At 41.2% G+C, this 23,163-nt stretch overlaps 1 protein-coding gene across 4 annotated transcripts in view; it reads right to left on the reverse strand.

Moving 5' to 3' along the window:
• hipk2 (homeodomain interacting protein kinase 2) overlaps positions 1-23,163 on the reverse strand; it is a 267,614-nt gene that overhangs the window by 90,174 nt on the left and 154,277 nt on the right. For all 4 annotated transcript variants that reach the window (XM_062035875.1, XM_062035874.1, XM_062035873.1 and 1 more), the window contains exons 3-4: positions 10,095-10,218; positions 6,169-6,288 (exon numbers count right to left, since the gene is read on the reverse strand). In XM_062035875.1, the coding sequence (XP_061891859.1) occupies positions 6,169-6,288; positions 10,095-10,218 (244 nt within the window). The remainder of the gene's footprint in view (positions 1-6,168; positions 6,289-10,094; positions 10,219-23,163) is intronic.

The raw sequence follows: 23,163 nt of genomic DNA on the forward strand, positions 1-23,163 counted from the left end.
TTCCATATACAGTAAGACACTAAAATATGAAAAAATAACAACAAAAAAAACAATAAAACAAGATTTTTCAGTAAAAACAAACAAACTGGCAGCTCTGTTGCTTGAATTTTACCGCTAAAACACTGGTATGTTTTTCCATTTATTCCATTGATTTTAAACTGTAATGCTTTCATTCTGTTCACTGCGCTGCTGTGTACCAAGAAGGCAGCCAACTGCGCTCACTGCTTCAAGTCAGATAGCTCACACAGGAGGAGTTCTTCTCCACGGGTCAGCTACAGTAACGTCACTTTTTAGTTCACTTTACAAACTTTATTATGTCTTCAGTGCAGCAGTGCGCCACGAAAGCGAAAATGAACACCATAAAAAGCCCAGAGGAGGATAAACAGATATATACGGTGCATTTAAAGTAGGCGCACTTTTAATCCCTTTTCTTTTTGATCGTCTTTAAACAAAAAGAGCCTGCTTTACTAGGATCTGAACACCAAGAGCTAAACAGCATGTAATGTTAAGACTACGTGTGCAATTGAAAAGTGGCACAGACCGTCTTATTTAAATGAGAGATTCTGTGTGTACTCTACGGCTTTCACCATGGAGAAACTCCTTGACTGCACATTCATGTTATTGTGCTCCAACCTGAGACGTTTTGCTATGTTTTCAAACATGCAGGAGCCATCTAACCATTTTTATGGGCATTTTAGAAGCAGTCCTGCAGTGCATTTACATGTACATCAATTTTTCTTTTTTACCGCTGAAGGTGAGCTCTTATGCTACTCAAGACGAAAAAAAAAATGCATACGCCTAAGTTTTTTTTTATATAAGAAATATTTTAATAATTTCCATTCTATGTTAAAAAACAAGTCATTAAAAAAACCACAAAGGGACACGAAAACGCATCAACTGAATTAATTTTAATCCGCCCCTTGAGTCCTCTAGCCCAGTGTTTTTCAACCACTGTGCCGCGGCACACTAGTGTGCCGTGAGATATTGTCTGGTGTGCCGTGGGAAATTATGCAACTTCACCTAATTGGTCCAAAAAATATTTTTTGCAAAACAATAATTATAATATTGAAGCTTTTATTAGTAGATTGCACAGTACAGTACATATTCCTTACAATTGACCACTAAATGGTAACACCTGGATAAGTCCACGTAAATCAATAATGAGCCGTTGTCTAGTGCAGTGTTTTTCAACCTTTTTTGGTATGTACAAGGTATGTAACGCTTAAACCAAAAATGAACAAAAGGCAAGTCCCGCTAGGAAAAGGCACTGAAGCATAGGGATGGCTATGCAAAACAAAAGTAAAACTGAACTGGCTACAAAGTAAACAAAAACAGAATGCTGGACGACAGCAAAAACTTACAGCGTGTGGACCAGAGACGGTGTCCACAAAGTACATCCGTACATGACGTGACAATCAACAGTGTCCCCACAAAGAAATATAGAGTACGCACAGCTTAAATAGTCTTTATTGTGGAAACAAAGCAGGTGCGGGCAATAGAACTCAAAGGAAGGCGTGACGCTGCTACAGGAGAACACCAACAAAACAGGAAGGATCACCAAATTAACAGCGCAAGACAGGAACTAAAGCACTACACACAGGAAACAACAACAAAAACTCCAAATAAGGCATGACAACCTGGTGGAGTTTCATTTTTTAACCTTTTCTGCCGAGGGTGTGCCTCCGTATTTTTTTTAATGAAAAAAATGTGCCTTGGCTCAAAAAAGGTTGAAAAACACTGCTCTAGCCGCTATACAATTATAAAATTATGTTGCTGTATATACGAAATATGTAATATTTTTTTTATTTCTGACCGTCCAAAATGTTGACACACACATGTAGAACGGAGGATTCTCATCTGTCTGTGATCCTGCAGCCATGTGTGGAACTGTCAGTTTGCACGTCCTTCTGACTTGTGCTAAATAAAACGCAAAATGATGATAAATGTTGACAAAACACACTGAGCGTGCTGAATAATTATATTTGCATTGTGGGAGGTTTGATGGTCAGTATATATTTTGCATATTAATGAAGACAGAGATGCAAAATGGATTGCACGCCTTATTCTGCTCCACCTTGCACAGGTTTAGTAGATTTAGTTCACGCAAAACTTTAGTAAATCATGCCCAAAGAGTATTCATGATCATGAAGGCTGGCGTGGTCATTGATTCCGTGCTGTTATAAGATCTGGCAGGAGAAGAGGAGGTTATCTTTCCTGACTAGCCTATTTTAAGAAGGTAGAAACACCTGAAAGACAAGCACCGGGGATAAAAGTGTAACTTCTTTCATTAACATTTCTTAAAGGCCTTATATGTTAATTAGGGCTGTCAAAAGTAACAAATTACCTCATGAAATTAACCACAAAAAACTATTGCATTAATCATGTATATGCGCAGATTTAGTTTGACTGTACATGCTCCTTTACCTTAACCGCGGATGATTACCTGAAAGGAAGCGTGGGTTGTTGCACGTTCAGTGATCAGGTTAATGCGTACGTCATTGCAAATATGAGTGATGAGACTCTGACTCACTGGCAAATTTCCCTTCAAAATCGACTCCCACAGGACTTTAGATAAAAATGTTAGCAAGGTTTGAACAAATAAATGATGTACATTCATGTAAAACAGTTATTAAAAATTACATTCTGACAATAAAAATACATTTGTGTCAAAACGTTGGGGTCTTTTTGAAGTAAATTGAAATTATGTAAGCAATTAATTAAATTTAAATTTATTTAGGATAGCCCTTTGAGATGCAGCATCTTGTTTTTAAGGAGGTTTACGGTTATTTACTGTGATGCATGATTAATCCAAATTCAAAAGTGTGATTAATCTGATTAGAAAAATAATCATTTGACAGCACTAATATTAATATTATTATTTATTTCAATGCAGTCGAGCAGGTTGTAGACAAGCCCCTAACCCTTTTATCGTCAAGTGTTGTTCGGAGCGCTAGAACAGGGGTGTCAAACATACGGTCCGCAAGCCGGACCAGGCTCGCGAACAGGTTTTATCCGGCCCGCGGGATGAGTTTGCTAAGTATAAAAATGAGTGGACATTTTTGAATCAATTAAACTGCTGTTCTAAATGTGTCCACTACAAGTCGCAACAGCAATTGTAGATTATGCTGCATATGTACTCTACCGTTCAAAAGTTTGGGGTCACCCAAACAATTTTGTGGAATAGCCTTCATTTCTAAGAACAAGAATAGACTGTCGAGTTTCAGATGAAAGTTGTCTTTTTCTGGCCATTTTGAGCGTTTAATTGACCCCACAAATGTGATGCTCCAGAAACTCAATCTGCTCAAAGGAAGGTCAGTTTTGTAGCTTCTGTAATGAGCTAAACTGTTTTCAGATGTGTGAACATGATTGCACAAGGGTTTTCTAATTATCAATTAGCCTTCTGAGCCAATGAGCAAACACATTGTACCATTAGAACACTGGAGTGATAGTTGCTGGAAATGGGCCTCTATACACCTATGTAGATATTGCACCAAAAACCAGACATTTGCAGCTAGAATAGTCATTTACCACATTAGCAATGTATAGAGTGTATTTCTTTAAAGTTAAGACTAGTTTAAAGTTATCTTCATTGAAAAGTACAGTGCTTTTCCTTAAAAAATAAGGACATTTCAATGTGACCCCAAACTTTTGAACGGTAGTGTATAAAAAATAAACCACATGATGTTAGGGAAAAGGGGCAAACTAAATAAATAACATTCTGTAATTTGATTTTGATATTTTTTTTAAATCTTGATAGATTGAAAATTAACACAAATGAGTTGACAGATGAACATTATTACATAATTTATTCAAAAAGTATAAATAACGACAAATATAAAAAAGTATAAAAGTATAAAAAAAAAACGAACAACATTATGATTTGTACATTTTCAGAATGTGATTGTTCTATTTTTAAACAAAGAAAACAAGCCGAAGTTGTCTTTATTTTTAAGTTATCGTGCCATGATTTTGGCAGTAAATTTTTCCCCGATCTAAAATGAGTTTGACACCCCTGCGCTAGATCTAATGTGACGTGACGGTGAGAGAAATAAAGTAGTAAATAACAAATACATATTGTAACTAATTCCCTCGGAAAATTAGCTCACATGAGGAGTTATTCTCTTTTTTTTGTTATGGTTTAGTTTATTTATTGTATGTAATAATTGTATTTTTATATTTTACATGTGTATAGTGTGAGTTATTTAGGAGCTCATTATTTTTGGGGAGTATTGCACAATAACAAGGTACATTTAGGACTAGTTTAAAGGAAAACACAATTTAATACAAGATATATGAGTAGGGGGTCCCTGTTCCCTCTCTGCATCCGTTTGAGGGTCCTTGACCCCTGCTGCAGAGTTAAGCGTGAATTGTTTGTTCGCTAAAGAGGTGGAAGGAGTTGCTACAAAAACTACCTCGCCAGCCACAGATAGCATACAATTCTACTGGTTCTCTCTGTTGAAATGTGCAAGGCTTTTCTCCTCCAAACATATTGCTGGGTATTGTGGCCAAAAAGCTACATTTTTGTTTCATCTGACATCACATTGACAACGATAAACCTTCTGGAGGAAAGTTCTGTGGTCAAATGAAACAAAAATTGAGCTGTTAGGCCACAATACCCAGCAATATGTTTGGAGGAGAAAAGGTGAGGCCTTTAATCCCAGGAACACCATTCCTACTGTCAAGCATGGTGGTCGTAGTATTATGCTCTGGGCCTGTTTTGCTGCCAATGGGACTGGTGCTTTACAGAGAGTAAATGGGACAATGAAAATGGAGGATTACCTCCAAATTCTTCAGGACAACCTAAAATCATCAGCCCGGAGGTTGGGTCTTGGTCGCAGTTGGGTGTTCTGTCAAAAGTGGTAAAGGAATGGCTAAATTAGGCTAGAATTAAGGTTTTAGAATGGCCTTCTCAAAGTCCAGTCTTAAACGTGTGGACAATGCTGAAGAAACAAGTCCATGTCAGAAAACCAACAAATTTAGCTGAACTGCACCAATTTTGTCAAGAGGAGCGGTCAAAAATTCAACCAGAACCTTGCCAGAAGTTTGTGGATGGCTACCAAAAGTGCCTTATTGCAGTGAAACTTGCCAAGGGACGTGTAACCAAATATTAACATTGCTGTATGTATACTTTTGACCCAGAAGATTTGGTCACATTATTAGTAGACCCATAATAAATCCATAAAAGAACCAAACTTCATGAATATTTTTGTAACCAACAAGTATGTGCTCCAATCACTCTATCACAAAAAAATAAGAGTTGTAGAAATGATTGGAAATTCAAGACAGCCGTGACATTATGTTCTTCACAAGTGTATGTAAACTTTTGACCACGACTGTAACTAATCAATGAGCTTTCTTGTCTTATTTTCCACATTCTAAAGGTCGAACATGTCATAGTTTCCTTAACTCCTGCTACAACACGCTGTAAATAAAGCAAAAAACCAAAAACATAAATCTTACAACAGATAATCTGCGACATATTTGATTGTTATTGTTCTTATTGTTGATGATAGTAAAACCAAAAACAGTCACATCATGGAATGGCCAATATAAACTACCAAGCCAAACATCCAAATACCATATTTGGTTTTAGAAGGGTCAAAAACTAGGGTTATTGCTGAAACTATAAGATTATTTTAAAAGTATTAAACACATTATCAGAACCTGGAAGGGGCAGCGTCAACCATTATATTCCCGGAACTACAAATTAGGACTTTGAGGCTAATTCGGGGAAAACACAGGCTTTAGATCGCTAAGACGCATAAAGATTGAACTGTGGAGCCGTGGAAAAAAGGTCATGTGGTCTGATGAGTCCAGATTGACCCAGTTCCAGAGTGTGAAGAGTATTGGGATAAAGGGTGGATGAAGTGATGTACCCATCATGCTTTGTGTCGTCTATACAAGCATGTCATAATCTGTGGATTTGTGAGGTTCAACAATTTTAGCTAAAATAAACTGTTTTAACTGTATTCCAATACAAGATGTTGGTCAAAATGTAAACATAATTAAAAGCTGTGACTTTGTATAAGCTTGTGGAAAACTAAAAGATGGACTTATTTTTTGCAGGGCAATTCAGACAGACAGTAAGATGTCAGTCACAGATCAGAGTTGATTTTTGGTATCCTCCTGGTTCAAACCGGAAATGTAGAAGTGTCCTACTGGGTGTACCTTAAGTCTCCAAAGAGGGTAGGTGGACTCTGCGTCTCTGTTGAAGAACCTGGTGGTCTTTGTCCCTGCACTCAACAGATACTCTGCAGGCAGACCCTGAGTCTGTGAGATGTACCGGATCTGCAAGACAGATGCATAATGACAAACATGTAAACTTTCAATCACTCAATCAATCAATCAAAGTTTATTCATATAGCCCTTAATCGCAAGCGTCTCAAAGGGCTGCACAAGCCACGACGACCTTCTCGGCTCAGATCCCCTTTCAAGATGGAGGTTCCTTTTGTACATTGTGAGAAAACATGCTCAGAACTCAGTCAACAAAGTCTAAGGACGATTCGCAAATGAGACATTTTGCAAAAATCATATAAGATCTCTGTCACAATTTTGTCACTGAATCTGAGTGAGGGAACTTAGCAATGTCTCGCTCTGGAGCACAGCGGCTCACTAATTGGACAAGTGGCACTGTAGCATATGTTGCTATAAACTCTGGGCTGTGCAACACTAATGGGCTGTTGTGGGGATTGAAGAACAACGCCACCCTTTAAAATCCCATTCACAAGCACACACTTATGAATGCTCATGGTGTCCTTTCACACAGTTTGTATTCTCTGGTCTGGATTAGTTGATTTGTTTGTACGATTTATACGTTTTCCAGTTAGTGTAGTTTCAATCCACACGGTACAACATTTAAAATGCGTCACAGCAAGACAGGGTGACATTGCTCTCTTGTAAAACCATAGTAGTAAACACAACGGAACTGAAAGAGTTTATTCAGAGCGGCACCAAGACCTTCTCTTCCTGAAGGTCTTGGACCTTATAAAGCCCCTTTTATGCTGACAACATTGGCACTTATTTCATAGCTCTGGACATAAAAATTATGTGTTTTGTAAAGAATTTTAGCACAATTTGGAATGCCCAATTTTAGCTTCGAAATGTTGAGTAGTATGTGTTTTGGTAGCTTCTCCATCCCAAATCACATCATTTTCGTGCAGAATTTGAATAAATTGTTGCAGGTTGTAGCAATACAACTAAAGAAGGGTTTTTTTCTCCAAATGATGGAAATTACGGACCTCTTCAGTCAAATTGACTCGCGCAAAATCGGACGGACCAAGCAAGAGGAGTGTAATTTACAGCGATCATTTTAATGTTTCTGATTTCGAAAAAGAAGGGTTTTGGTCGGAGTTTGGATGGAAACAATTTCAAAGACTCAAGCCAGATGCGATCCTAAAAATCAGGAGCACCCTCGAGGGGAGAAAGACTGAGTCAGAACCTGCAGAAAAAACAAAAAAAAGTGCATACCCGGTGCTCAAAAACGAGAGAAAAGTAATGAAAGCCGCTAGTATTCTATTTTGCGTCCTCTTCTACTGATGTTTTACTCAAGTATCAGGAAAGAGCATGAGGAAACACAGGCTATGGTGTCTATGGTGTCTATGGTAGAGGAGGGATGTCTAAAAATGGCAATTATTTTTATATGCATTTTTGTTACACATATATCAGTTTTGAAGTAATCATGGACAACGGCAACAAAAACATGCATTTAAGTGATCAAAATAATAGTTTTACATGCCGTTATACACATTGTCTATGCGTGTAAATGGGCTCAAGTTCTGTAGATGACGTCACACCAAAATGGGGCGGCATATCGAATCTGGCCATGGAAAGAGTGCTTTCCAAGTACAGTTATGGACAGATTTACTAAAGGTTTGCGTGTACTAAAACACTTGTAAACTTGATAGCACACACAAAGCTAATCTAAAAGTGTGCAAAGTGGATTGTGTTTGTTAAATAAGCAGAATAAGGGCAGGTGCCAACAGAAACATTTTGTTTTGGGTTGAAAAAATAAATGTGTTTCGAGTAGGGTTGTTGGTATACCGGTATTAGTATAGTACCGCGATACTAATTAATCATATTCGGTGCTATACCGTCTCTAAAAAGTACCGGTATTTGTGGTATCATCCAAAACTAATGGAAAGTATCCAAACAACAGAAGAATATGTGATTATTGCATTTTAACAGAAGTGTAGATAGAACATGTTAAAAGAGAAAGTAAGCAGTAAATGAACAAGTAGATTAATGATTCATTTTCTACCACTTGTCCTTAATAATTTTAACAAAATAATAGAATGGAAAATGACACAATATGTTACTGCATACATCAGCAGTAAAATTAAGGGCATTTGTTTGCTTACTTACTAATAAAAGAAAAGTTGTCTCGTATGTTCACTATTTTATTTAAGGACACAATTGCAATAAGAAACATATGTTTAATGTACCGGAAGATTTTTTTGTTAAAATGAAGATAATAATGTCATTTTTTGTGCTGCCCTTTATTTAGAAAAGTATCGAAAAACATTTTGGTACCGGTACCAAAATATTGGTATCGGGACAACCCCGGAACCACCAAAACTATAGAAGAAGAAACCACGCACAGGCATAAATGCATGATGTAACTAACGATGTGTTAAAGTTATGGTGTGTAATCTTATGCATCATAAGGAGGGATGGCGTGTGTCCTTGAGCAAGACACTTCACCCTTGCTCCTGATGGTTCGTGGTTAGGGCTCTCACTATCAGTGTGAATGTGTGAATGTGGAAATAGTGTCAAAGCGCTTTGAGTACCTTGAAGGTAGAAAAACGCTATGCAAGTATAACCCATTTACATATTTACCATGGTACATAATACTACAGTACATAACGGTAAAACACTGGTTTTAGCAGTAAGTGACAAACAAGCACTTGTTCTTCTGCTGGCCCGAGCTTGACATTGTAGTATTTAAAAAAATATAACGTGTGTATTCTTATTATTATTGTGTATGTGTCTATACTGCATCTGGTCTTGTTGCCATAGTGCTAATAGTAGTGACTACTGTACATCACAATAACAGACTTGAACTTTACTAGCCACATTAAGTCATAACATCAGCAGCTTTTTACAACATTGCCAAAATCAGAGGAATAAAGTATAAATCGGACTTGGAAAGACTAATCCATCCAGCAGCTAAACTACTGTAAATGGCCTTCTCACTGGACAATTTGATTTTCAGTCCTCTGGATGCTATGGTTCCTTTTAAAGGCCTACTGAAAGCCACTACTACCGACCACGCAGTCTGATAGTTTATATATCAATGATGAAATCTTAACATTGCAACACATGCCAATACGGCATGTAACTTATAAAGTGCAATTTTAAATTTCCCGCTAAACTTCCGGTTGAAAACATCTTTGTATGATGACGTATGCGCGTGACGTCACTAGTTAAACGGAAGTATTGGTACACCTTTGAATCCGATACAAAAAAGCTCTGTTTTCATCTCAAAATTCCACAGTATTCTGGACATCTGTGTTGGTGAATCTTTTGCAATTGGTTTAATGAACAATGAAGACTGCAAAGAAGAAAGTTGTAGGTGGGATCGGTGTGTTAGTGGCTGGCTGTAGCAACACAACCAGGAGGACTTTGACTTGGATAGCAGACGCGCTAGCCAAAATGATCAAGTATGACACATAGAATGGATCTGCTATCCCCGTTTAAATAAAAATAATTCATTTCAGTAGGCCTTTAAATTTGGTTAGAGTGTTCACACTTGATCAAAGGAACAATGTAAAACAAACTGGAGTTTGATTAAAAGCAGACCAAAAGGCATTCAGTACGGTATTTGGATCTTAGTAAATCAAGCCCTTAGGTATCTACCAATTACTCAAAAACAAATTGATAGCATGGGAAATGACTGCCAGATTCATTTTCAGGGACGATTTGATTTTCAGTCCTCTGGATGCTATGGTTCCTTTTAAATTTGGTTAGAGTGTTCACACTTGATCAAAGGAACGATGTAAAACAAACTGGAGTTTAATCAAAAGCAGACCAGAAGGCATTCAGTACAATCCAAGTAACCAATCATCCAAGCGTGCAGTCAGCCGTGGTTCAAGTACCTGATCGTACTCCGAGGCTCCAGGATAGAGAGGCCATCCCAGGAAGAGCTCAGCTATCACACAGCCCAGGGACCACATGTCTATTGCCTCGCAGAACGGTAAACCTAGGATGATTTCTGGAGCCCTGCGTGAAGAAGAAACATTCATTAGGAAAATAGACGTAGAGAAAGACCATCAGTTTCTGTGCATCCACCCTCACTTTTCTCGCACGGTGGGTTAAATGCAGTCCCGTGAGATGGAAATGGTTCTAAAATAACAGGCCTGAGAAATATGTTCAAATGCCACACACAAGTGTGACATGAAAATAGCTTATTTTCACACTTAATATGAGCTCTTGGAGAGGTACCAAGAGCATTATGTAGAATACAGTGCTGTCCATAAATATCACCAGACACTAAAAGAATCGTAGACACGACATAACAACACTATGTCAGGTTTAAACATGTGATTATCACCTCCGATGAAGCACCCACTTTTTGATCACAGAACCTCAGTGTGCAGACACTAAGAAATGTATGTTTAGGATTGTAAGTCTAAAATAAATACAACTCAAATTTGCTCTCAAGCATGCAATGAGAGCCACTGTGGCTTTTAGTAGTCTACATTAGAATGTCTAATTTCATTTTTTCCCCCCCAAGTATACACAAAGATCAGTGGAGGAGATAAATATATAACACTAGATAAAAGGGGAGAAATAGTGCACAGCAGTCCTGAACAATTTCCAACTCCTAATTAACATGTTGTAAATAACGCAACTGATTCCTGTGAACTTAGAATAACTATTCCCATCAGACATCAGAAACAGATTCTTCACACTGTTTATTTGGTCCTCATTATTATTCTTTTTTTTTTTTTTACCCATGATAATGTCCTCGAGTGTTCTTATAAATATTCGTGTTACTAACATTTAAACACGCACAACAGTATATTTTGAGCCTCCTTCCCTGTGGACAGGACAACAAGGTGTTTCTGTCCCATCAGTCTTGATGTAACTATCCTTAATAAACTATTAATACCATTACAGCAAAGCATGCACACATTAAATGAGATCATGGAACATTTCTCATTTAAAATAAACGTTATCGCTTTAGATCAGCATGGTATAGGTAAGGGGAGAGGGGTATGGAAAACATGGCGGTAATGGCACTGCGTGCATGGGATGATGGGTGTGAGTGTGGTCCAAGGCCAGCTGGAAGGTTAACAGGAGAATAACTGAGCGTATCCTGGAGAAGAAAATTACTAGCAGTGGCTGCTCCCTGCTTATTATTGACAAATAAATGGCACTGGAAAAAATCCATCCATCCATTATCTATACTGCTTGTCCCACTCGGGGTTGCTGGGGGTGCTGGAGCCTATAACAGCTGCACTCGGGTGGAAAGCGGGTTACACCCTGGACAAGTCGCCACCTCATTGCAGGGCCAACACAGATAGACAGACAACATTCACACTCTAACATTTCAAATACTTTTACAGCGGGAAGAAAAAATGACATCCTTATAACTTAATTAAAAATAATTACATTTGACTAACTAAAGGTGGTTTGGTTTTACAACACATACACACAATAGTAGTGGTCAAAAAATCGATGCATATCCAAATTGGGATTACTATTCTAAATCAATATTTTAGGAAATGGATTTGAAAAATATTAAATAATAATTTAAAAGACGTTCTTTTAGGCCAGGGATCCCCAAACTTTTTGACGCTGGGGCCGCATTGAGTTAAAAAAATTTGACCGGGGGTCGGGCTGTGTGTATATATATATATATATATATATATATATATGTGACTGCGTGGGTTCCCTCCGGGTACTCCGGCTTCCTCCCACCTCCAAAGACATGCACCTGGGGATAGGTTGATTGGCAACACTAAATTGGCCCTAGTGTGTGAATGTGAGTGTGAATGTTGTCTGTCTATCTGTGTTGGCCCTGCGATGAGGTGGCGACTTGTCCAGGGTGTACCCCGCCTTCCGCCCGATTGTAGCTGAGATAGGCTCCAGCGCCCCCCGCGACCCCGAAGGGAATAAGCGGTAGAAAATGGATGGATGGATATATATATATATATATATATATATATATATATATATATATATATATATATATATATATATATATATATATATATATATATATATATATAAAAAACGATGATGTCACGTTATCGATGGGAAAATGCATTTTTAGGCAATATGATTTGCCTGAGCGGCTAGGAGCTCCCGAGAGTAACAAGCGGTAGAAAATGGATTAGAAAGGACAGATAAAAAATTAAAAAAAATCTAATCAAATCAAAACTTTTTTTTCTAAACTTGGTACCCGCAGGCACGCCGGATTTTGGACGCTGGCGGGCCGGATCCGTAGTTTGGGGAGCCATGTTTAGGCTATCTTCATGCTTTCTAGTTTCACGTTTACGCCATATGTAGATCTGCAGCCAAGAGGAATTTTTTGTAACCTGTGATCTGTTTTAAATAGGTTTTACAATCATTTTTATGCCAAATAGCATATAACGAGAATCGGTTTGAATCGAAAATCTTATTGAATCGAAAATTGATTACAACTCGAATCTTCACTCGGAGAATCAGAAAAAAATACAGTTGTTGTAAGATTCCCTTCGCTAACAAATGATATACAAATCCTATTAAATTATCAAAAGAAAATGCTCAGTGTCTCCTTATGAGAACCAAGGTCCTCTGCAGTGGACAATTGTCAGAGTAGCAAATATCGGGAAAAATTCCTTGCTATGCAAAACACAAATGTCCACTGCAGGGGACACTGTCTCTCAGGAGGAAAACCAACAAAGGAAGCAAAAGCAACTTTCAAAAGATGCAGAAACAGAGGTCGGAAAAAGAAGTAATGGAGGCCAGTTATTGGGAACAGGCACCAGGACAAAAAAAAAAAAGTCCAGCAAGCAGTAGTGGCACCGTTACACAATGGTGCAGACACATTAACACACAAAAAGCCCAGAGATATTATGAAAGAGCTGCCACAGAGGCACAATGGAGTCTGCAAGCAGGCCATGGCAGCTGTAACAGAGAAGGACTGTTTCAAACTGAGACCGACACCAACACGATTTGTCCTGTTCAACTGTAAGACTTCACAGAGATAGGTGCTTCTTCCATCATGCCACTAAAATACATTATGTTAACAGTGGTTCCTCAAAATATGTTGAATGTTAACCAAACCTTCAAGAGAAACAGCTGATCAACCCCTGCTTCTCATACACCATATTGTCAAAAGCAGGGATGTCCAAAGTGCGGCCCGGGGGCCATTTGCGGCCCACAGGTCATTTTTTAACGGCCCCACGGCCCATATTAAAATACGATTAAAAAAATTAAAAACATAAAAAGTGGTATGAAAGACCAAACAGGTGAAATGTAACAAGAAAACGTTGCAATGTTTACTCTAATAACACAAAGCTGCCATGCAGGCTGTTTCATTCTTTAAAAAAAATATAATGAATGAAAATCAATGTTGTTATGAATTATTGACCTATCCAAGGCTCCAATTACGTCACATTAAATATTGCACTTTGAGATATTTTTTTGGGAAAATGTTGCATATTTTGTGTTTGCCATATAAAAAATTGAGCTGTCTTTTTTTTTTTAAAGAAGGGCCTAAAACGAACAAACAAAAAACATAAACAAAAATACAATTTATAATTGACGGATAGATCTGAAGTTGATCTCGAGATTATTGTGTTAAAATTAAACAGTAAAAAAAATGTATAATTTATTTTTTAACACTTTAATGAGTAGGACCCTTTTGGTTCCCCAATCATTTTTGTGTGATTTGTTTTTAAGTGTCATCGCTCAAAAAATGATAATGAATTAAAATCAATGGTGTTATGAGTTATTGACCTTTTTAAGGCTCCAATTATTATATAATCTCAAATATTCCACTTGAAAATGTTATTGGGTGAAAATATTGCATATTTTGTGTTTTTTCCATAAAAAAACAGGGTTTTCTTTGACAAAAAGAGCATACGACTTAAATGATAAATGGGTTATACTTGTATAGCGCTTTTCTACCTTCAAGGTACTCAAAGCGCTTTGACAGTATTTCCACATTCACACACTGATGGCGGGAGCTGCCATGCAAGGCGCTAACCAGCAGCCATCAGGAGCAAGGGTGAAGTGTCTTGCCCAAGGACACAACGGACGTGACTAGGATGGTAGAAGGTGGGGATTGAACCCCAGTAACCAGCAACCCTCTGATTGCTGGCACAGCCACTCTACCAACTTCGCCACGCCGTCCTTAAATCTTTACAAACGTTATATTGACAGATAGACCTAATGTTGATCTATGGATTTAAAACTTGAATAATAATAAAAATAATAATACTGAATAATGACACATTTTTTATATATTTTTTAACAAAACCCTTTGGGGTCCCTGGGATTAAGCCTGAGTGGAGGCCTAGATGTATATTTTTTATACATATATTGTATTGGTTTTTAAAATAAAAAAATATCAAAATGGCCCCCACTTGCTTTGATTTTTCAGTCTGCGGCCCTCAGTGAAAAAAGTTTGGACACCCCTGGCCAAAAGTATTTGGCCACCTGCCTTGACTCACATATGAACTTGAAGTGCCATCCCATTCCTAACCCATAGGGTTCAATATGATGTCGGTCCACCTTTTGCAGCTATTACAGCTATTACAACCCTTCTGGGAAGGCTGTCCACAAGGTTGCAGAGTGTGTTTAAAGGAATTTTTGACCATTCTTCCAAAAGCGCATTGGTGAGGTCACACACTGATGTTGCTCGAGAAGGCCTGGCTCTCAGTCTCCGTTCTAATTCATCCCAAATGTGTTCTATCGGGTTCAGGTCAGGACTCTGTGCAGGCCAGTCAAGTTCATCCACACCAGACTCTGTCATCCATGTCTTTATGGACCTTGCCTTGTGCACTGGTGCACAGTCATGTTGGAAGAGGAAGGGGCCCGCTCCAAACTGTTCCCACAAGGTTGGGAGCATGTAATTGTCCAACATGTTTTGGTATCCTGGAGCATTCAAAGTTCCTTTCACTGGAACTAAGGGGGGCCAAGCCCAACTCATGAAAAACAACCCCACGCCATAATTCCTCCTCCCCCAAATTTCACACCCGGCACAATGCAGTCTGAAATGTACCGTTCTCCTGGCAACCTCCAAACCCAGACTCGTCCATCTGATTGCCAGATGGAAAAGTGTGATTCATCACTCCAGAGAAGGCGTCTCCACTGCTCTAGAGTCCAGTGGCGACGTGCTTTACACCACTGCATCCCACGCTTTGCATTGGACTTGGTGATGTATGACTTAGATGCAGCTGCTCGGCCATGGAAACCCATTTCATGAAGCTCTATGCGTACTGTACGTGAATTGGAAGGTCACATGAAGTTTGGAGCTCTGTAGCAACTGACTGGAGCCTAGCCCAGCTGCACATGGGCGGAAGGCGGGGTACACCCTGGACAAGTCGCCACCTCATCGCAGGGCCAACACAGATAGACAGACAACATTCACACTCACATTCACACACTAGGTATAAAATATATACTTCAATGCTTCTCACCAGTGCTTTGGCAATGGCAAGCAGTGACCCACATTGTGGAGTTTTTTTAAAACTCCAATTGTGTAGCCTATATTTATTGAAAGTACATTAAGTGCAGTTTGAATTTGAGGTATTGTAAAATAATGTGTACCAACACATAAAACAAGTTTAATGATTATTTCAGGAACAAATTGTTGTTTTTTTAATCCACAAACAAACAAAAAGAACACAACGTGTCTGCAGTGGGTTTTTTTTAGTACATGTTATATCAGAGGAGTTGAATCTTTGCAAACACATAAACAAAAAGTCTGATTAAAAATATTTAGTCATAAAAAGTTACACAGACACCCTGTACACCAGGGGTGTCCAAAGTGCGGCCCGGGGGCCATTTGCGGCCTGCAGGTCATTTTTTAACGGCCCCACTGTGGTAATCTGTAAATGTCCTTGCCTATTTCTGTTGTCTGCACTCCATGTTCACTCTCTCTCTCGTTCACAGTATGGAGTGCAGCTGACGCAAGGCAGCAGCACACACCTGACTGTAATTAAAAACAGCCTATTTAACCAGGCTGCTGACAACCGGTGAGCGCCGGAACTTTGCCATTGCTTGCAACCTGTTGGTCGTGCCAAAAGAACTCACTAGTTCATCGTGTGCTTTTCATCTCAGGTTGGCCCGTATTATTCCTAGCCTTGTCTAGCGTTTTATTTTGTATCCAGTCTATTTACTTCTTTCATGAAGTATAGTTTTCCTAGCCTTGTCTAGCGCTTTTAGTTTTGTGTGTTTTTTCCCTCTCAGTAGTTTTTTACATGGTGTGTTTTGTGTTTTCCACCATCGCCTTTGTTTTGCTACCTTGTGCTTCCGCCTAATAAAAGGAAGAACAATTGTAAACACAAATTCGTCTCTGCATCCTTGGGATCCACCTCACCAAACCCTAACAGAAAGTTCCGGCCAAACTATGGAACCCGCAGAGACAGACCCCTGGAAAAGAGCATTGCAAGGCCAGGCTCAAAGGATCAACCAGCAGGGGGACCAGCTTGACCACCTGAGCCGAGGTCTACAGGGGATGTCGGAGCGTCAAGACGCCATGTTGGAGCGAATCAACATGCTGTTAGCCACCGTCGTACCCACCTCGACCACCGTGCCTGACCAGGCATCCACCCAGCCTACACAACCCGCTAGTACTAGCAACATACGGCTTTCCCGACCCGAACGTTTTTCCGGGGAAAAGGAAGACGTAAGACAATTCCTGACGCAGTGTGAACTTCATTTTGAGCTAAACGCTTCCGCTTTCACCTCTGAGCGGGCTAAGGTAGCGTTTGTGATCTCTCACCTGTCTGGCCGTGCTGGCACCTGGGCGACTGCAGAATGGAACCGTCAGACCACCTCCAGCTCCACATACGCGAACTTTTCCAAATCCTTGAAGCAAATCTTCCAACGACGACTCCCAGGTAGAGAGGCAGCGAGATCCCTTTTCCGGCTGCAACAGGGTTCACGACGGGTCGCGGATTACGCGATCGAGTTCCGCACCATGGCGGCCGATTGTGACTGGGGTCCCTCAGCACTATTGGACGCTTTCTTCCTGGGTCTCGCGGACGAGATTCGTCACATGATGATCCCGCTGTCACTCCCGACGAATCTGGATGATCTCATCGAGCTGGCGGTGCAAATCGACTTCCGCCTATTGGAGGAGAGGAGGGATCGACTAGGAAGACAAGCCCCACCTTGCAGCCAATCAGCGCCTGCTAGACCTGCCATCTGCAAGACGGAGCAACTCGAAGACAACCCCCCTTCATGGCAGATAGATGAGCCGATGCAACTGGGAGGCCACCGACTCACCGCCGCCGAGAGGGAACGTCGCGTTCGCCTCCAACTCTGCCTATACTGTGGGGCCGCTGATCATCTCATCTCCCGCTGCAAAGAACTGCCGCGCCCCGCCGCACGGCCACGAGTGCGCCCTCACTCGCCAGAGGACACGTCCACCAGAGGTCGTCGTTCTCCTTCGTTGGCCGCAGGCAGAATGCAGCTAAAAGGTACTCTTTCTTGGTCTAACCAACAAATAGACATTTGCGCTCTCATTGACTCAGGAGCAGATGATAACTTTTTGGATTTTGAATTCATGAGACTCCATAAGATTCCTGTTGTCAAACTATTTGTGCCCAAGAGGGTGTATTCTCTTGATGGGCGCCTATTAGCCAGCATAACCCACCAGACACTCCCACTCAACCTGCGCTTGTCTGGAAATCATTGTGAGAAAATAATTTTTCTTGTTGTGCCATCACGGTCCGCGCCCGTCATTCTAGGGTTAACCTGGTTACATAAGCATAACCCGCACATAGACTGGCCTCGTTCGGCCATTATTAATTGGAGTGTAACCTGCCACACACATTGTCTTCGTTCCGCAGCAGGATCTCGTACACCGCCACCCACCGCTGTTATAGAGAACATAGACTTGACAAACGTGCCCAAGCACTACCATGACTTAAGGGCGGTGTTTAGCAAGGATAGAGCACTCTCACTTCCCCCCCACCGACCCTACGATTGTGGCATTGATTTGCTAGCCGGGGCGGCGTTACCATCGACCCGTATGTACAAGGTGTCTAACACCGAACTCAAAGCACTAGAAGAATACATAAACACATCTATAGCTGCCGGCCTCATTCGCCCTTCGACCGCACCTGTAGCCGCTGGATTTTTTTTTGTCGAAAAGAAGGACACGTCCCTACGGCCTTGTATAGACTACCGCACTCTTAATCAGATTACTATCAAGAATAAGTATCCTCTACCACTCCTTGATTCAGCTTTTACTCCATTACAATCAGCGAGGTTTTTTACTAAACTCGATCTACGTAACGCTTACCATCTTGTTCGCATCCGAGAGGGGGATGAATGGAAGACCGCATTCAACACTCCTCTCGGACATTTTGAGTATCTTGTCATGCCTTTTGGACTTACTAATGCACCTGGCATTTTTCAGGGTTTCATTAATGACATTTTTCGGGACATGACAGGTCGTTTTCTCTTTGTTTACTTGGACGATATATTAATTTATTCATCTACATTTGACGAACATGTGCAGCAGGTTCGGTTAGTCCTTCAACGATTGCTCGAGAACAAACTGTTCGTCAAGGCGGAAAAATGCGAGTTTCACTCATCCTCCATTCCATTCTTAGGTTTTATCATTGAGGAGGGTAGACTCAGACCGGATCCCGCTAAGGTAAAAGCAGTAGTAGATTGGCCCACTCCGGTTTCCAAGAAGCACCTTCAGAGATTCTTGGGCTTCTCTAATTTTTATAGGCGATTTATTCGTAATTTTAGTCGCGTCGCTGAGCCACTTACGAGGCTAACCTCTACTAAGGTTCCGTTTGAATGGGGACCCGAAGCCAATTCCGCGTTCTTGAGGCTGAAAAGGTTGTTTACTTCTGCCCCTGTTCTGTGTTACCCTGACCGTTCTCTCCAATTTTTTGTTGAGGTGGACGCTTCTGATTCAGGTGTAGGGGCCGTACTCTCCCAGAAATCTACCACCGACCAGAAGTTGCACCCCTGTGCTTTCTTCTCTCGTCGCCTATCCCCTGCTGAGAGAAATTATGACATTGGCAACAGGGAGCTTCTGGCGGTCATTTTGGCCCTTCAGGAGTGGAGACATTGGCTGGAAGGGGCGGAGCAACCATTCATCATCTACACAGACCACAAGAACCTGTCCTACTTAAGGACCGCACAGAGACTGAACCCCCGCCAGGCCAGGTGGCAACTATTTCTGACCCGTTTTAACTTTATCATCACTTTCCGACCTGGTTCTCAGAATGGGAAGCCCGATGCCCTGTCCCGTGTCTACTCTTCATCCTTTGAGAATTCTTCACATGAACCAATTGTTCCCCATACCCACGTCATTGGGGGACTCCAGTGGGACATCGAGCGGCAAGTCTTGGAGGCCCTGAAGTCGGACACATCTCCTCGGGGCTGCCCACCAGGCCGGTTGTTTGTGGCTCCTCGGCTCCGCTCCAGCGTTCTGGATTGGGCACATGGGTCGAAGATCGCTTGCCATCCAGGTATTTGTCGCACCAGTTTTGTCCTCTCCCAGCGTTTTTGGTGGCCATCCATTCTGGCAGATACGAAGGCGTTTGTGGCAGCATGTCGGATCTGCGCCCGGAACAAGGCATCCCACCAGGCTCCAGCAGGACTGTTACACCCATTACCCATCCCCTCCCGCCCGTGGTCACACATAGCTGTGGACTTTGTCACAGGACTACCCCCCTCCGAGGGTAATGACACTGTCTTGACCATTGTGGACCGGTTCTCGAAGATGGCCCACTTCGTGGCCCTCCCCAAGCTGCCGTCAGCTCTTGAAACTGCCCAATTATTAGTGCTCCACGTTTTCCGGCTGCACGGCATCCCCACTGATGTGGTATCCGACAGAGGACCACAGTTTTCCTCGGCCGTCTGGAGGGCATTCTGCAAATCTCTGGGGGCCTCCCCTAGCCTGTCCTCCGGCTACCACCCTCAGAGCAATGGACAGACCGAGCGGACCAACCAAGACCTGGAGGCAGCCATCCGGTGCACTTGTCATCAGCAACCTTCGACCTGGTCTGAGAATCTCCCATGGATCGAATACGCTCACAATTCCCTCATTAGCTCCGCCACCGGCCTGTCTCCATTTCACGTCGCCTATGGGTTCCAACCACCAGTTTTTCCTTCTACCCAACCCAGTGCCGACGTCCCATCTGTTACTGCACACCTACATCGGGCTCACCAGGCTTGGCGCAACACCAGGGCGGCGTTAAGAAGAACATCGGCCAGGAATCAACTCTTAGCCAACCGCCATCGCACACCAGCCCCACACTACCTGTTGGGACAGAAGGTCTGGTTATCGTCTCGGGACCTACCATTGGCCACCGAATCTAGGAAACTGGCTCCCAGGTTCATTGGACCATTCCCCATTGCCAAGATCATCAATCGTGTTGCAGTCAAGCTCCATCTCCCTAGATCTCTCAAGTGCCATCCTGTTTTTCACGTGTCCCGCATCAAGCCTGTCTCATCCAGCCCGCTCAGTCCTCCGGAGGTACCGCCTCCTCCACCCAGGCTGGTTGATGGTCACCCAGCATTTACTGTAAACACCATCTTGGATGTGAGAAGAAGGGGAAGGGGTTTCCAATACCTGGTGGACTGGGAGGGGTACGGCCCAGAGGAACGGTCATGGATTTCTAGATCGCTTATAATTGACAAGGACTTGATCAAGGACTTTTACGTTCGATTCCCAGACAAGCCAGGTAGGTCGCCAGGAGGCGTCCGTTGAGGGGGGGGTACTGTGGTAATCTGTAAATGTCCTTGCCTATTTCTGTTGTCTGCACTCCATGTTCACTCTCTCTCTCGTTCACAGTATGGAGTGCAGCTGACGCAAGGCAGCAGCACACACCTGACTGTAATTAAAAACAGCCTATTTAACCAGGCTGCTGACAACCGGTGAGCGCCGGAACTTTGCCATTGCTTGCAACCTGTTGGTCGTGCCAAAAGAACTCACTAGTTCATCGTGTGCTTTTCATCTCAGGTTGGCCCGTATTATTCCTAGCCTTGTCTAGCGTTTTATTTTGTATCCAGTCTATTTACTTCTTTCATGAAGTATAGTTTTCCTAGCCTTGTCTAGCGCTTTTAGTTTTGTGTGTTTTTTCCCTCTCAGTAGTTTTTTACATGGTGTGTTTTGTGTTTTCCACCATCGCCTTTGTTTTGCTACCTTGTGCTTCCGCCTAATAAAAGGAAGAACAATTGTAAACACAAATTCGTCTCTGCATCCTTGGGATCCACCTCACCAAACCCTAACACCCACGGCACATTTTAAAAATACGGTTGAAAAAAATTAAAAACATAAAAAGTGGTATAAAAGAGCAAACAGGTGAAATGTAACAAGAACATGTTGCAATGTTTACTCTAATAACACAAAAATGCCATGCAGGCTGTTTCTTTCTTTAAAAAAATAGTAGTGAATCAAAATCAATGTCATTATGAATTATTGACCTATCTAAGGCTCCAATTACATCACATTAAACATTCCACTTTGAGACATTTTTTGGGGCAAATGTTGCATATTTTGTGTTTTCCATTAAAAAAACTGAGCTGTTTTTTTTTTTAATAAGGGCCTAAAACGAACAAACAAAAAACATAAACAACAATAAAACTTATAATTGACGGATGGATCTGAAGTTGATCTTGAGACTATTGTGGTAAATGTAAACAGTAAAAAAATGTTTATAATTTATTTTGTAACACTTTAATGAGTAGGACCCTTTTGGATCCCCAATCATTTTAGTGTGATTTGTTTTTATGTGTCATTGCTCAAAAAATAATAATGAATTAAAATCAATGGCGTTATTGACCTTTTTAAGGCTCCAATTATTAAATAATCTCAAATATTCCACTTAAAAATGTTATTGGGTGAAAATATTGCATATTTTGTGTTTTTTCCATAAAAGAACATGGTTTTCTTTGACAAAAAGAGCATACAACTTAAATCTTTAAAAACGTTATATTGACAGATAGACCTAATGTTGATCTAGAGATTTAAAACTTGAATAATAATACAAATAATAATACTGAATAATGACACATTTTTAATATTTTTTTGACCAAAACCCTTTGGGGTCCCCGGGATCAAGCCTGAGTGGAGGCCTAAATGTATATTTTTTATACATATATTGTATTGGTTTTTAAAATAAATGGCCCCCGCTTGCTTTGATTTTTCAGTGTGCGGCCCTCAGTGGAAAAAGTTTGGACACCCCTGCTGTACACTGTTTGTTTGTCTATTCTTGAACGGGTTTGTGCTGAAAACAAAGTTTCGTTGTACTTGTGCAATGACAATAAAGACCTATCTGATCTGATATCTGATCTGATAGACGTTGTGCGAGTGCCTGCAAGGCCGTATTCAGGGCAGAGTTACTGCGCACCACAACGTGAACTCAAGCAGTGAGACTGAAGTGTGTCACTAATGTCGCTGCTCCTTTTTAAATGTTGTGTTTCAACTTCTATGCAAGTGTTAGTCATATTTCTTTATTTTGATCTTCTGGGCTGAACTTCCAGCTGTGTAAGGGGAGGAGGCACAAGGCGATTTAACATTAATTACGTCAATTAATGGGATGGTCGCGTACACGGACCCACTTTCACACAAACACACGCAAACGTACATAAACACACACACACACAGGATCACGGTCAACAAAGGCGGATTGTTCCATGCAGGATCTTACCTAGCGTTATTGCTTCATTACTGTTTACTACTACAGTATATTCTAACACACATTTCCGCCATGTTCGATAGAGGTAAAAATGCTAACAGCTGATCAACATGATCAAACTCAAATTAATCGCGATCGACGATCACGATCATATAATCGCCCAGCCCAATGTGAGTGTGTTTGTGGGATCTGACGTCGTTGTGGCTTGTGCAGCCCTTTGAGACAACTTGTGATTTAGGGCTATATAAATAAACTTTGATTGATTGATTGATCTGTGATGAGGTGGCGACTTGTCCAGGGTGTACTCTGCCTACCGCCCGAATGCAGCTGAGAT

The sequence above is a fragment of the Entelurus aequoreus genome, linkage group LG24 (genome assembly GCF_033978785.1).
Source record: "Entelurus aequoreus isolate RoL-2023_Sb linkage group LG24, RoL_Eaeq_v1.1, whole genome shotgun sequence".
Classification (NCBI taxonomy): Eukaryota; Metazoa; Chordata; class Actinopteri; order Syngnathiformes; family Syngnathidae; genus Entelurus; species Entelurus aequoreus.